Genomic DNA, 16,069 nt, shown 5'->3' with positions numbered 1-16,069 from the left:
ACTGAATATTTCTGAAAGAAGGCAACTGAAAACGTGAGCTAGTAATGAATATCAGGAGCCATTTTTTTTCATGAAAGAAAAAGGTTTTTTTTACATTAGTCGTCTGCTGCATTTGCAAAGATTAAACAGAAATAAAAATTTAAGGCAACACTTTGAATTCACTAGAAAGGCAACCAAGAAAGGCAATCAGCACACTATATTTTACTCCTGTACACTGGGTTGGATGAGGTCAGGGAGAGAGGAGAAATTAATATTTAGTAGAGATACAAAAATCATTTAATCAAAAGACCTTTCTCAAAGGATTTCTTTGAGGAATAAAAACATAGGCTCTAGAGCAAAAACATCTGTGTTCAAATTTGGGCTCTACCTTTTACTAGCTATTTGACTAAGGGAAATCTTCTCTAGTGTCCTTAAACTAGGTTGATTTTCCTGAATCCATGTTCCTCCAACATTTAGTGCTTCTACCTAATTTTCACAGTTGTAACTACACATCAGTATACCTGTATTATGTATTTTGCCCACTAGACTGTAAGAATCCACATGGAGAAGCAAAAGTACAGCGAATCCTACATGCCAGGCTAGTGCTTGGCACACCACTGGATCTCAATATTATTTAAAGATCGAGGCTAAGGATTTACATCTATTTGCTAACTTAGCTGTTACAACAATCCCAAAGTTAAAGTCAAGAAGAAAGTAAAGCACAGAGGAGTTAAGGACCTGGTGAAGAGTACTAAGTACTATATTCAAAACCCAAACCCAGGTCTTGTCAACAGAATGCTACACCATTGCACGGCCTCCAAGTACCACAAAGTTGATAGAGTCTTCCTATTTTGTTCAACTTTGAACCTAAATACTGGTGGAGTAGACTTGGCAATGCACACATTCCTATTAAACCCAATACTTTACCCTCCTCTTTTTATAAATAATTAAACACAAGAAGTCCAAATAAGTGTTCTTAGGTCTACATGATACTGCTTTCTTAATAATGCAATAGAAATGACAGTATGAATTTAGGTTGTCTTTTTTGATAGATATTATTAATAAAAATAGGAACTCTGAAGGAACAAAAAATGTCTAACTGACGAAGCCATGTTGGTGTTATCATCTCTTACTTCTTCAGAGCTGAGTGTCCTTGGATGAGTCACTGGGACAAGACACTGCCTAGGAGGGCTGGTCATGGTGCTAAGACTCACCAGCCACATTTTTTCCCTTGCTTTGGCTTTGAATTCCTCATCTGCAAAATGAGTGAATTAGATCAGCTCTGCAAGTTTCCTTTAAAATTGGGAGTGCATTACTTTTAATCAGCAAGAAGGAGAAAATAACAGTAACCACTGAGTTGATCCTCAATGGCCTCCAGTATTTGGCTGAAGCCCTCAAGGGTAGGTCTCCCCAGGCTCCATTCAAACAACTTGATGGCTGAAGCCGAAGCAACGCACTCATTTTTTCCTGGCCTATCTAAGCTACATTAGTAAGACTGAAACCTCCCCTAAGATTTAACCCCACAAATTTTAATAAATATATGACTTAGTAACTCTTTGGGGAAATGATTTTTTGCATATCTTTCGGACTTTGTTCTGCAGTCCTTAAATCCAACAAAACCTGTGATAGAGGGAAGATAGATTTGAAATTTTTCATGCGGGAAAGAGCATTCCTGGAATTGTAACAAAATTAGTTTTGGGAGGAAAGTTAGTCTATTTTTATTCATCATGTGGAACACATGAGTGTGTTACTTGGGCCTACAAATTTAATTGTCCTCACCCCCACCCCCAAGGCTGCACACAATCATGCAGATACACGATGGTGCGTGTGCTTTTAACCTGGACACTCTAAGAACTGCTGAAGGAAAGACAGTCTATACATCTGGCAGTCTTGTTCTGGACCAAGAGCATCATTTATGCCATTGCATTGATATTTGTGATGTTTGAATAAAAATCTAGCAAAATTCTTGTAAATACAATTTCAATGTCACAAAGAAAATTTAATCTACTGGCATTTAGAAAACCATCCGTTAGCAGATACCTAAATCTGACTTTCTAACTTTGTTTCTCTTATTAACACATCTGCAGCTAATACTAAAGTTATTTAAATGCTTCATTCAAGTTTTCATGAACTTTTTCTTTCAAACCGTCATGATCTTTTTCTATTTTAACTGAATGACATACTACTTGACAATTTTTCAAGTACAGAAATACATATCCCTAAAGATATTTTCAACCTTTCTCAATTCAGAGTGTTCAGTTTTCTCTAGGTTCTTCTCCATGATATATCATTATATTATCCTGAGACTTTAGATTCCATTCCTCTGGTTTAAAAAGGAAAAAAAAGTGAATATTTGTGTAATCTATAGTTTAACAACCCCTCTTATCAACAAATTCCTCAAGCAGACACAGTCAAGAAATTTGTTCCGGGCAGAATTCACTTTTGTTTTTAGACCAAAGAGCAAGATGCCCAATTTCTCTCTCTCCACTAACCTCGTCCTGCTCTCTGGAGGATTTCTTGGCCCTTTGAGTTTTGACAATTTAAGTGTCTTTTAAAAATTATGTCAAAGCTGAAAGAATGCTGAAGTTAACGATCCAATAAAGTTTGGATTCCCTTTCTTCCTGGAAAAAAGGCAGGCACTCTTGCCTTGCTGAAATTGGATGGACATGCCCTTCTTACGATATGTTTTCATTTCATAAGAAACCAGCTCTTATGGTAGATCCTCTTTTTAATTCTTCAAAAATCTTCCAACATTTCATTTTTAATTGACTTTTTAGCGTCAAAACATTATCAAATAAAGAAATAATTTAAAATAAAGCTCAACATAATTCAGCCACATTAACAAAGTACATAGTGATGTTACATGTTATTTCCAGTTTATGTACAAAAGCATAGTTTTCCATGGCTTAACTTAAAAAATAAATGTAAGTTTAATTTTTTCACTTTCTTCAATAGAAAAATATATACATTTTCTAATCTATAATCATTTCAATTGAGATACCATAATTCATTTAATAACGTCCCTTGCTATAGGACGCTGAGGTTGCTTTTGAGTTTTAACTATCATACAAAATTTTGCAAGGAATTGCCTTCTGGATATAGTTTCTTTTAAATGCCTTGTTTATAATAAATTGCTATTGGCATCACGACCAGGCCTATGAGTATTTTGGTAATTTTTGGTTTATATGAATAATTGTTTTCCAAGAAAAGGGACAGTAACAGTCACAATGGTACCAGTAGTACATGTACATATCAATGCCACTACTATCTTCTCAGCATTGGGTCTTATCATAAAGAAATGAATTTTGGTAAATTTAAGTATAAAACTAACTTTTTTGTTTATTCCCTCATAAAAATGAATTTTTGGTAAAGCTGAACCTGCTCCATCAATTTCTTTGCTACTTTTTCTGTTTATGAATTATCTTTGTGGACTAAACATAATTTATATTAGATTCTCAATGATATCTGTAAATGTGATTGAATTCTCTAAGTAGGACAGCCACAAATTGTTATCTTAATGTTTTATGCAAATATTTCTCAATGGCATTATTTCTTTTTATGTTGAGCTTGTTAATTTTAGATTTCCAGTGACTCGGTTTTATATGCTCAAGTCCCCAGATCCCTTGCCTTGTGACTCATTCCCTATAGGCTCCCCTGGCTATTCTCCTCCCTTCTCTCTCACTCAATCATCCACAGGCATGTGTGGCTTTCTGACTTCTCATTTCTTCTAGTTACCATTTCCACTACTGATGCTTTTTTGTTTATTTTAGTATCTTCCTTCCACCTCCTTTATTCTTCACTTACATATACATCCAGGTATTCCCCAAAAAAGAACCCTGAGCCTGGGTTGTATGTTCAAACATGCCAGCAATGCCTATTTGGAATGCTAGCACATAATAGTTTCTGTGGGTCCGCTGCTTGACTCTCTGCTGCCTCTCCCTCACCCCATCCCCCCGCCATCATTAATTTGTTTCTCTAACATCTTGCCCTCCTTCTTTCACTACAATGAACACAAGGACCCAACCAACAACCATCTACTCCTTCTTTGCTCTTTGCTGTATCTTCATGCTTCTCATATCCAATGCAGCCCTACCTTGATCATTACAGAGCCCTTTCACTGAACTGTATGGAACCTCCCCTATATTAAGGAAAGTGTTCTACATGCTCCAACATTTTCTTGCACACTTTTTCTAGAGCCTTTCCTTATCAGTACCTCCCACCATAAGCCCTGCTTCCTAATAATACTTTGAGATCACTTCACTCACTACCACAGTCAATAATTTTCCACCTGAAGTACGGCATCTGCTTGCGAATGGGTGTTCATCTTTCCATCCTCTAATACTTGGAGAATATGTTCATCTATCTGATTGAATTCAGTATTCAACTTACCATTATAAACCATGCCCTACCTTCTTCTAAAATTAAGGCAACATTCTCCATATTAAATCCACAGCTAACCTCTAAGTCAGTTTTCAGATCTCTAAAATCATCAGCTCTAATTCACATCAGTCATGTCTAATTTACTGGTATAAAGTTGTAGATTCAAATTAAATTTTCTATATTGATGAGATCATGCCTGGTGTGTTGGTTAGAATCTCTACTATAATGTTGAGTAGATGTGATAAGAACAGACATCAGTCAGTGTCTTATGATCTGAGCAAGAAAGAGTCATCTTTCACCATAAATGTGGCAATAGCTGTGAGAATTTTCACAAATGTCCTTTAACAGTTGGGCAGACTTTGATATTATGATTTTTGTTATTCCTGTGGGCTGGGGGTCAAACCCAGGGCCTTGCACCAGCTAGGCAAGCACTCCACCACAGAACTACAAACCTAGCTCCAGATTGCTTTTTTAACATAAAAAGTAACTGCATTCCTAGGATAGATGTCACTTGGTTACAATAAATTATCCTACTAATATATTATTGCTAGATTTGATTTGCGAGTAGTTGTTTATCATCTCTGCATCTGTGTTCAAGAGGGATATTGGCAGGGAATTTTCTTGTAATGTCTTTGTCTGGTTTTGGTATCCAGTTAAATTCAGTTTTATAAAAGGAGGTGGAAAGTTTTCTAGAAGATATCAAGGAGAATTGACATTGTGTTTTCCTTTAAAAGTTTGGTAGGATTCACTAGTGAAGCCAATTACACTTCAAGTTTTCTCTTCTTAACTATAATTTCAATTACGTTGATAAAGGTCTATCAGGGTTCTCTATTTCCTCTTGAGATTGGAAGATTTTTCTTTCAAAGATTTGTCCATTTCAGATATGTTGTCAAATTCATTGGCAAAAAGTTGGTCGTAACATTCCTTAGGATCTTAATATTTATGAAATCTGTACTGATGCCATCTTTCTCATTCCTGATATTGGTAATTTGTGTCTTCTTTGGTTTTTCCTGATCACTATGGCTAGAGTTTTATCAATTTTATTGACCTTCTCAAAAAAACCAATTGCTTTTCCATATTATAGATTTTCATTTTGACCTTATTATTCCATTTCTTCTGCTTACTTTGGTTGTAATCTATTCTTCTCTTTTAGTTTTTTGATGTAGAGCTAGGAACACTAATTTGAACCTCTCCTTTTCTAATACGGGCAGTTGAGTTCTATAAATCCTCCCCCACCAAAATACTGCTTTGAGAGGCAAACCACAGATTGATATGTTGTGTAGTTGTGCTGTGATAAATACTTTATAGTTTCTCTTTTGATTTTTTTCTTTGATCCATAGATTACTTAGAAGTTATTCAGTTACCATACCAAGAGAAAATTTTTCAAGGTCTTCTTGTTATTGATTTCAAATTCCATTCCACTGCAATCTGCAAACATGTTTAGTACGAGTTGAGTCCGTCTAAATTTATTGAGATTTGTTTTATGTCCTAGATGATGGTCTAATTTGGTAAATGTTCCATTTGCACTTGAGAAGAATGCCTTCTGCTGTTGGGTGGAGTGTTCTATGTTAGTCAAGTTGGCTGATAGTGTTGTTCAAATCTACTCTGTCTTGGCTGATTTTCCTCTTGCATGTTTTATTATTTGATGAAAGAGTGAAAACTCTTATTATAATTTTTTCTAATTTCCTTTGTAGTTCTGTCATGTTTTGAAGCTCTGTTATTAGGTACATAAATGTTTGGCATCGTTATGTCCTCTTGAATTAAATGACCCCTTCATCATCATGAAATGAACTTTGTTATTCTCAGCATTAGTCTTTACTCTGAAAAGTACATTGTCTCATATTAATATAACCACTGCAACTTCCATCACACTTCTAGTATGATCCTATCTTTTCCCATTCTTTCCTTTTAACCTATTTGTGTCTATGTTTAAAGATTCTTTCCTAAAGTGGACATTTGGTGGAATTGCTTTTTTAAAAAAATCAAATCATATCAAATCAGTCATTTATATTTAACTTGATTGTTAATGGTTATCAACACTTGACTGGTAATTCAGTGTCACCTTGCTACTTGTTTCCTATTTGTCCCATCTATTCTTGCTCCCTTTTTTCTTCTTTTTCTGCCTTCCTTTGAATTGGTTGTTTTTGGTAATTCTATGTTATCTTATTTAAGGTATCACTGTGAGCAGGCACAGTGGCACAGGCCTGTAATCCCAGAAATGCAGGAGGATCGCAAGTTCAAAGTCAGCCTCAGTAACTTAGTGAGGCCCAAAGCAACTTAATGAGATTAAATAAATGAATTGTAAAAAATGGGCTGGGGATGTCCTCTAACCTCCCCCACAAAAAAAAAAATATCACTGATTTTAGTGCTACTTTAGGATTTATATAGCACATCTTTAATCAGTCTGCCTTCAAGTGTTATTATACCACTTTATATACAGTATAATGTAAGAACATTACAATATGCTGCATTTGTTTTTCCTCCTATGATGTTTATGTTATTCTCATGCATTTTACTTTTACAAATCTTATAAATCCCATAATACATAGTTATTTTTAAATACTTATCTTCTAAAGATATTTAAATAATATAAACTAAATCTTGATTGCCCCTGTAATTTTCATTTCTGGTACTCTTCATTGTTATATGTATCTTATATGGATACAGATTTATCCATATTTATATATAAATCTTTATGTATTTACATCTTCTTTGGATACAGATTCATATATGTATCTTATACACATATAGATTTATAACGGATATAATTTCTCATCTGCCTGGAGGTCTTCATTTATCATGTCTTATAATGTTGATCTGTTAGTAATACATTCTTTCAACTTTTGTATATATGGGGGAAAAACAATTTTTTACTTTCCTTTTAAATATTTTTTCTAGGATACAGGGGGCCTCACCACACTTTCACTACATCACTGATCCTGTTCCATTGTCTTCTCACTTGCACTGTTTCCAGTGAGAAATCTGATGTCATTTTCATCTTAGCTCTCATATATATTATACCTTTTCTCTGCTTTTTAGGATTTCTTTATGTATTCCTCAAATTCCCAAAATAAAAATCAAAAGGACATTTCTGTATATATCCATTCTCTTCCCCTCCCTCCCCCCCCCTCTCCTGGGGGTGGGTATTGATTTAAGGAATTAGCTCACATACAGGAGGCTGATAAGTCCAAACTCTGCAGCAGTCAGCTGGCAGGCTAGAGACTCAGAAAAGAGCCAGTGCAAAGTTCAAATCCAAAGGTCATCTGTTGTAGAATTCCCTCTTATTCCAGGGAGGTCAGTCTTTTATTCTGTTCAGGATTTCAACTACCTAGAGGTCACACCATAGTAAAGAGGACAATCTGCTTTACTCAAAGTCCAGAGAGTTAAGTACTAATCTCATCTAAAACAACATCATAGAAATATTCAGAATAATGTTAGACCACCTCTGTGGACACCATGGCCATGGTATATATAAAATTGACCATCATATTTTTTTTTTTAATCACAGGCTTCAGGCAATTTTATTATGATTTATCTTGGTATGCTTTTGTTCACATTTCTTACATTTGGGGTTCAATGGGCTTCTTGGATCTGTGGGTGCATAGTTGTCTTCAGATTTGGCAATGTTTCAGCCATTATCTCTTCAATTTTTTTTCTGTCCTTTTCCCCACCCCTTTGGCTTCATGCACTCAAAAGAGCTCACTGATGCTCTTCCCCCTCTCATGGATAGATTCTACAATGCTAACACTCTTAAGTTCATCAAATCCTTTCTTTTCATCAATTGGTATTAATCTCATCTGACACATATTTTATCTCAGGTATTATTCATGAGTAGAAGTTTTATACAGGGTTTCTTTTTTAAATACCTTTATTTGATTTATTTTTTTTATGTGATACTGGGGATCAGACCCAGTGTCTCACTCATGCCAGGAAAGCACTCTATCACTGAACCACACAACGTCATTTCTTAAATCTTCCATGTCTGAATCTTATGAACAGATATAATACAGTTGTAATGTCTTTCTTTGTTAATTCTAATATCTGTGTCAGTTCTGGTAAGTTTTAAATGAATGCTTATCCTCCTCATTATGAATTGTGTCTTTCTATCTCCTCCTGTGCCTGATAATCTTGAATTGAATGCCAGACACTGTGAATTTTACCTTGTTGCATGCTATTTCTCTAAATCTTATACAGATTTGTACTGGGATACATTAGCACCACCAGAAAATTACTTGAGCCTTTTGGACTGGGTAATATGATCTGCTAGGTGAATCCAGAGCAGTACTCAGCTTAGAGCCAATTCCTGAGGCAAGATCTTGTTGAGTATTCTACCTAGTTCCTCATGAATTATGACTTTTCCAGTCTGTCTGGTAGTTATAGTCATAAGTTTCAGCCCCATGAGAAGACCAAGCACTATTCCCCCTCGCACTTTCAGGTACTTCTTTTCCTGCCCTTGAGTAGTTTCCTCATGTGCTTGCTTTGTCCACTTCACAAGATATTCAAAGGATACACACTGAAGATCTGTAGGGGTCTGTCTCTGTGCAACTCTCTTTTGTCTAGTATGCTGTCTTATTAACTCTAGCTGCTTGATCTCCTTGATTCTCAGCTCCATCTTTTGAATGCAGGAAATACACTGAGTTCTATTTCAGCTCCCTCTGGAACAGTGTCACAGCCTGGAAGCTCTCTCAAGGCAGTAAGCTGGGGCAATCATAGGGCTCAATACATTTGTTTCTTATTTCTCAGGGATGACTGTTCTTTGTTGCTTCACATTCACTTACTTGAAAACTGTTTTATATATTTCATACTTTTATTTTTCACTTTATTATTTTTCAGTTCTGACAGTTGAACCCAGGGATGCTCTGCCACTGAGCTGTATCCTGGGCTATTGCTTTAATTTTTGAGACAGGGTCTAAGTTGCCCAGGCTAACCTCAACCTCACAATTCTCCCAGCCTCAGCCTCTAGAGTGGCTGAGATTACAGGTTTGCACAACTGCACCCAGGTGTTTCATTTTTTTTTAAATATTATCTCTGTTGTTTCAGGTGTGAGGGTAAGCCAGCCCAGTTATCCCATTTTGACTAGAACCAGAATCCTTACTGATTCTTGCATGCATCGCCCTCTCCTGAGCATCTTCTGTCTTTACTTCTCACCAGGCAACCACCTTTATGCCTCTGTCTCATGCTCACATGATAACCTTTCCTTATAAAAATAAATTCTTTTAACATTGCTTTCTTTCTCTCTTTCTCTTTTTATTTTTTTATTTTGTCTCTCTTCTTGAAAGAAGAGTCTATATGCAATCTTAGCCAAAGGACCAAGGAATGAAAATGATAGTTTATAGCTCATTCCCTTTACTTACTCATTATCTCCTCATTCCTGAGGTTGGTTTCTATCCCCAACAATCTACTGAAACTGTTCTACTGAAGGCAGAATTAGACAGGCCATAAGTATAGATAGGTAAATCAAGTCAGGTCAGATTAAGGAGGCCAATTTAAGTCTGAGAAGTTGGAGACTGTCCCCTGGGGATTGAAATGCCTCCAGAGCTCTTCCTCCACCCTTATCAAGATAACCGGCCCTGCTCCAACCTGTTGCTAAGGTAACCTGTCCCAGGAATTCTCCTTCCCTACAGGAAGTTATAAAAGTTGTTAATTAATGTGTTCTGGGTTGTTCCATCTGGCCCTTCCTCCTATCCATCTGCTTCTCACCTTTTGGCCATCCCACCTGAGCATCTCCTGGGCCTAGTCAAGTATACAGGAAGGAGAAAGATAAGGGAAAGAGAGCAGGAGACAAAGGAAGCCTAGGATATTAAAAAAAAAAAAAAAAAAAAAAAGGCAGAACATCCTCACTTCTTGAGATACCAGAATACCACCTATGGGCCCCTTCTCCCTCCTGAGAAAAGTTTATGTGATTTTACTTATTTATTTTTTGGGGGTGCCGGGGATTTAATTTGGGGGCACTTGACCACTGAGCCACATTCCCAGCCCTGGTTTGTATTTTATTTAGAGACAGGATCTCACGGAGTCACTTAGCGCCTTGCTTTTTCCTGAGGCTGGCTTTGAACTCGGGATCCTCCTGTGTCAGCCTCCTGAGCCTCTGGGATTACAGCTGTGAACCACTGTTACCCCTTTTAAAATAAACCCTGCTTTATATGCTTGCCTTGGCGTGCTTCTCTAATGTTATACTTCAGCATGTGAGGAAGCAGGACTCGTCACTGATAATTGGCAATATCACTACCATTGGTCATTAATGATCACACCCTTCTCATTTTTTAGACTTAGGTTTATATTGTTGGTTCTTTTTACTTCTTGACCGTACTGAACTTACATGATATTGCACAAAATTGCCCGGCTTATAGATTCCTCATCAGATACATAATATATAATAAGATACATAAAATATAAGGGCAGGGATATTTATCTGTTTTGATAACTGATCATGCTCAGTACCTAAATCAGGGCCAGTTGCACAGTATGCAGTCAACAAATATGCAATAGGTGAATGAAATATAGTTGGTGCTTAGCAACCTTCTTGCCTGTCTCTATCCATTCTTTCTGTATGATCTCATCCAAATCCACAATTAAAATTGTCTCTTCAATCTGGATCTGTAGCTCTAAAATCTCCCTAGTCTATTTTTTTTAAACTATTTGATCATTGTTGGATGTCATGCTGATACCTCAAAATTAGTAAACCCCAAACTAACCTCATTCTTTTTATCTTAAAACTATCTGTCGTGTTTTCCCTACTTCTTTTTACAATTCACTCAAACACCAAGTTAGAAACTTGAGTCATAATTGATTCTTTTCCCTTTCTTTATATTACCTAATATGATTATCACATTTTACAGTATCAATAAAATTACATGTGACTCTTAACTCTCCATCTCAAGTAACTACTTTGCCTGCTGGATCACCTCTAATGTCACAGGCCTCTACCAGCAACTTCTCTAGTCTCTGACCTTGGATCCCAACACTTCATACAATGCTGCATCTTGTGCATAAAGACCACTAACTGTTAAGACCCGGTATTCTACTCCTTTGATACCTAGTTTTGTTAAACCCTCCTCCTATGGGACAATTCCTTTTAAAATGTCCTATTTGTTCACAATTGTAGCATGTTCTTGGCCTGGAATCTAAAGCCTGTTTTACTGCAGCTGCCACAATTTGCCCTTGTTCATTAATGTCTCTGGCATCTAAAGCCTGTTTTACTGCAGCTGCCATGACTTGCTCTTGTTCATTAATGTCTCTACATAATTTAATATATGTGTTTAAATCTTCATGTTTCCATGGTCTAATGATATCTCTGCACCAACGATTCGCTTGGTCATAAGCCAGTTGTTTTATTAATGGAATTGCTTGTTCTGTATTCCCAAAAACTCTGGTAGCTGTTTGAATAAGCCTATCTACAAATTCAGCGTAAGGTTCATTAGCTCCTTGTATTACCTTAGATAATTGACCTTGTAAACCTCCATGTCCTTGTAAAGTCTTCCATGCCCAACTAACTTTTCTCTGAATCACCTATGCTTTTGATTCTCACACCCCTCTCCCTATTACTCAGATCTTCCCTATCATAAGAGGCCTTATTCAAATGTAATATTTGATTAGCCTTCTTTGATCTCCTAGGTTAGAAATGATCACTTTTCACTTTCATTTTATACTGTCAAGTATAGCCCATATCATATTCTGTCTTAGCACAGAGCCTGGCATATAATAAACATTCAATAAATGTGAACCATTTTATCACTAGAAAACTTATCTTCCAAACCCAGTGTAAACTTCTTGATGGCAAGGACCTCCAAAGAGGCCTCCAGAAAGGAACTCTGCCAAGTTCAGAATAATTGCAACTCATGGAAGTTTGATATCCAAAACGTTAGCCAACTTAATATCTAACTCACCAGAAAGTCAACTAGCACACAATGTTATCATTGGTTCCAGCAAAAAGAAAACGTTATTTTAAAAAATAAAAACAAATATAAAACACATATTATACTTTATGAGTACATTATAAAAATATTTACAGATAATTATTTCACATTATAATAGAAGAGCAAAACAATTAGCAGTAGGGCTAGATGACAACTCAGATAAAGAGAAGTATACTTTGTGTTACTCTTACACTTATATTGGAGGTTACTTGGCTTGGAAACAATTATTAAGCTAATAAAGTTTGTATAAGTTTGAGGCACATTACTCAAAAGCTATCCACAGTTTCAGAAAACCAGCAAGTACATACTCAGATCAGATCCTAAGCCTTAGATACCATGAAATGTTATTGGAAAATCTCTCCTGGCATGTGACTGTCATCGACTGTGTAACAATGGCCATATCACTACCCTCTTGTATCTTAAGATGATAAGAGGTAAAAACAGGATATGAAGATTCTTTTCTGTCACAGAAGATGGCTAGGAAGCTCACAGATGATACTTTATGTAAAAATATCATGCAGATTCAATTTACTATCATTTGTTTATTCACTTAACAAATATCTGTACCTATGCCTAAATCTTGTGACCGTGTAAAATGCTCTATCTGCCCTTAGGAGCCTGCAGCCCAGAATGGGGGAGTAGACGTGGGAACAAAGCAGTATGACAGGTACTGAACGGTAGAAATATGGACCACATCCAGTGGAGAGAGGAGGGAGAACTCTGTTCTGAGGGAAGAAGGAGGCTGGCCTGGTTCGGTGCACAGAGGTTGCTCTCCAGCTCTCTGCTCATTCTCTCTGTGGGCTCACAACACATTACCAATCCCTCACTCTCTCCCTCACCCTCTAATCAAGCTGAGTCTGTTTCTTTACAACTCCAGTTTCATGTCTATTATTCCAAGATCTGAAAAGTTCTCAAAACCTGCACTTTTTTTTTTTTCTTAGCTGGTAGCAAAACCTGAACTGCACTGATATCAGACTCTTGATTATCAATATTTTTCTGACTTGTTAGGACACTTGGGTCAACAATTTCATCATCCACCCACCACCAAAGCCAAGAATGAGTCATTCTCAGCTTCTTTTTTCACCCTCTAAACCCAACTGGTTACCAAGCCCTGTTGATTCTAGCCCTCAGATGTTGTATCCCATTTATCCCCTCTTCTCCATTCTTCCCACTCCTGCTGAGCTAAGGTCTCCAGCACATGTGTGGCACCATTTACAATCATCTCCTACCTCTGCCTCTCATCAGTGCTCTTCATGATTTATCCTCCACGTCATGGACAGCTTGATCCAGCTCATCATGCAGTTTCCTTGCTTAAAACATCTGAACGTCTCTGCACTGTCTACAAGTAAAGCTCACATTTCTGAGCATGGTATAAGAAGTTAGCCAGAAGGTGGCCACAGCCTCTCTTAGGATTCGCCCCCAGCACTCTATTAAACACACACGGCAGCCATGCAGGAAGCCATGGGGTTTCTGAGAGGTCCCATTTTGGTTTCTGCCTTCGCACAAGCTTTCCCCCTGCCCCCAAATCTTTTCTTCTCCACCTCCCACTCTGTTCCTGCTCATCTCCCTGGCTTGCCAACTTTGGATCCAAAGAAGAAAGACTCTTCAAGCATCCTTCCCTTCCCCAGCCAGGCAGCACTGACCAGACCCACTCCACTGGAAGTTTCTATACATGAATTAGCTTCTACTTGGCCAGCAGACTGGGTCTCTTGTAATGCTAGAATCATTGCTCACCCCCAGAGTACATAGTAGGTTCTCAAAAATCCAGCTGAATGAACAGCAGCTCTTCAACTTTCCCAGCCAACTTCTCGCCCTATCCTTCCCTGTCAGTTCTAGATCTCCTCCCACAGCAGCTCTATTCTTTATCTCCTACAATTGTTCTTCCGTTTATCATCTCTAATTTATACCCTTCTTTTCTGTTCCTCTGTCAGAAGAGAAAGTGGAAGCATTTGGGGAGTGACAAAGCTCTCAACTTTGGCACTGATAACCTTTGGAGCAGGAGGGTTCTTTGTGGTGGGGGCTCCCTGTGCACTGCAGGGTGTGCAGAAGGCACTGGCCTCTATCCACTCGAGGTCAGTAGCCTCTCTCCCAGTTGTGACAGCTAAACTGTGCCTGCACATCACCAACATCCTCTGAGAGGGAAATGACTGAGGAACTCTAACCTAGACTGACTGCTCTGTAAGTCAGAAAACAACATGGGAACACTTATCAAAGGCCCCCTGCACTGCTTATCCTCCCGGTGAAAAATGGTTAAGGAGAGAAAATTCAGACTCTGTCGTGGGGTTACATAGGGAGTACATGACCAACAAAAGCAGGACAAAGTGACGATTCAAGGGAGGACAGCCCTGCGAGGGCCTGAGATAAATTCACCATAAGAGGACCAGAGTTCCAGTCTTCAGAATTAGTTTGGATTAATATTTTACTGAGCCTGATTTATTCTGCAACACTGAAATGCTCAGCAAGAGGGATACAGAACACTGTGATGCAATGCTATTAAGCCCTCTTCATATCTTTTTTGGAAAAGAGGTACATGGAAATAAATACACTGACAGAAGTATTGAACTAGAATGGAAGTGGGGACATGGGCCACATAAATAACATAAGAAGCTGGAAAGGCCAGGATAGGAAGGAGAGAGGGCCTGGTACCTGGCACAGAACCTACCTGTGGTTGATACGACGTTCTCGGGACTTTCACTGCAGAGTTTTGACAACAGACTAGTCTTGCCGGAACCGGTGAGGCCTATGCAAACCAGGTCATATTCTGGTCGTGCAGGTGGTGGTCCCTTGCAGCAAAATGCTCTAAAACACTGCGGAGAAAGAAGAGGAAGTATGGTTCTTTAAACAAGAACATGGAAACAAGACTTAGTAACATTTAAAGATGTCTGTGCAGGTGTTAACAAATAGATAAGCATCCTATTAATTATAAAGAGGAAATAGTAACTTCAGAGCAAAGCAACCCAGATGACACCACCTCAACTGGATGGTCAAGGTTACCACCCCACCATGAGAGGTGTCTAGCCCACAGCATCCTTTCCTGTGATGGCAGGTGCTCTGCAGTGGGCATGACGTCATCATGCAGCATTCGAAACAAAATGCACAACCTGCACCCAACCCTGAGCAAACCAGAGAAAGCCAATCTGAGGCATGTTCTACCAGACAACTGTCCCGTTTCCTAAAGTATCAATGTCTTAAAAGTCAAAGACAGACTAAGGAACCATTCTAGGTTAAAGAAGACTATAAAAACAATATGAAATGCATCTGAGATTAGATCTTGAATCAGGAGGGAAAAAAGTGCCATAAATGACATTATTGGGACAATAATGAAGACTGAATATAGACTACATATTAGATAACAGTGTTGCATAAGGTTAAATTTCCTGAATTAAATAACTGTACTGTGGTTATGTAAGAAAAATCATTGTTCTAAAGAAACACACACGTAAGTACTTAGAGGTAAAGGGTCTTGATGTCTGCAATTAACAGGCTCAGAGAAATTCCAAATCTCTTCTCTCCATCTCCATCAGGGGAGGAGTGTAATAAAGCAAACATGGTAAAATGTTAATGATTCATGAAGTTGATTGAAGAGTTCATAGCAAAATTCTTTGTTCTATTTTCATAACTCTTTGATGCCAATTCAAAATAAAAAGAATTTTAAAGAATTTAAATGAGTCTTCTCATATCACTGTCTTCTTGGCCTTTGCTAAATTTCAATTGTTTCAGGTAAACTGACCTCAGGGTACTATGACCTGTAGGGTAGTGTGTGCACCGCACAAACATGTTTGCTCTCCTAGCGT

The 16,069-nt window shown here is 37.8% G+C and overlaps 1 protein-coding gene across 6 annotated transcripts in view; it reads right to left on the bottom strand.

Moving 5' to 3' along the window:
* ARL15 (ARF like GTPase 15) overlaps window positions 1–16,069 on the bottom strand; it is a 410,850-nt gene that overhangs the window by 248,702 nt on the left and 146,079 nt on the right. For all 6 annotated transcript variants that reach the window (XM_081285382.1, XM_081285378.1, XM_081285381.1 and 3 more), the window contains one exon: window positions 14,938–15,082. In XM_081285382.1, the coding sequence (XP_081141508.1) occupies window positions 14,938–15,082 (145 nt within the window). The remainder of the gene's footprint in view (window positions 1–14,937; window positions 15,083–16,069) is intronic.

The sequence above is a fragment of the Spermophilus citellus genome (assembly GCF_964194105.1).
Source record: "Spermophilus citellus genome assembly, chromosome: 1".
Classification (NCBI taxonomy): Eukaryota; Metazoa; Chordata; class Mammalia; order Rodentia; family Sciuridae; genus Spermophilus; species Spermophilus citellus.
The sequence above is the reverse complement of the archived record's forward strand: the minus strand, read 5'-3'. Positions and strand labels throughout refer to the sequence as shown.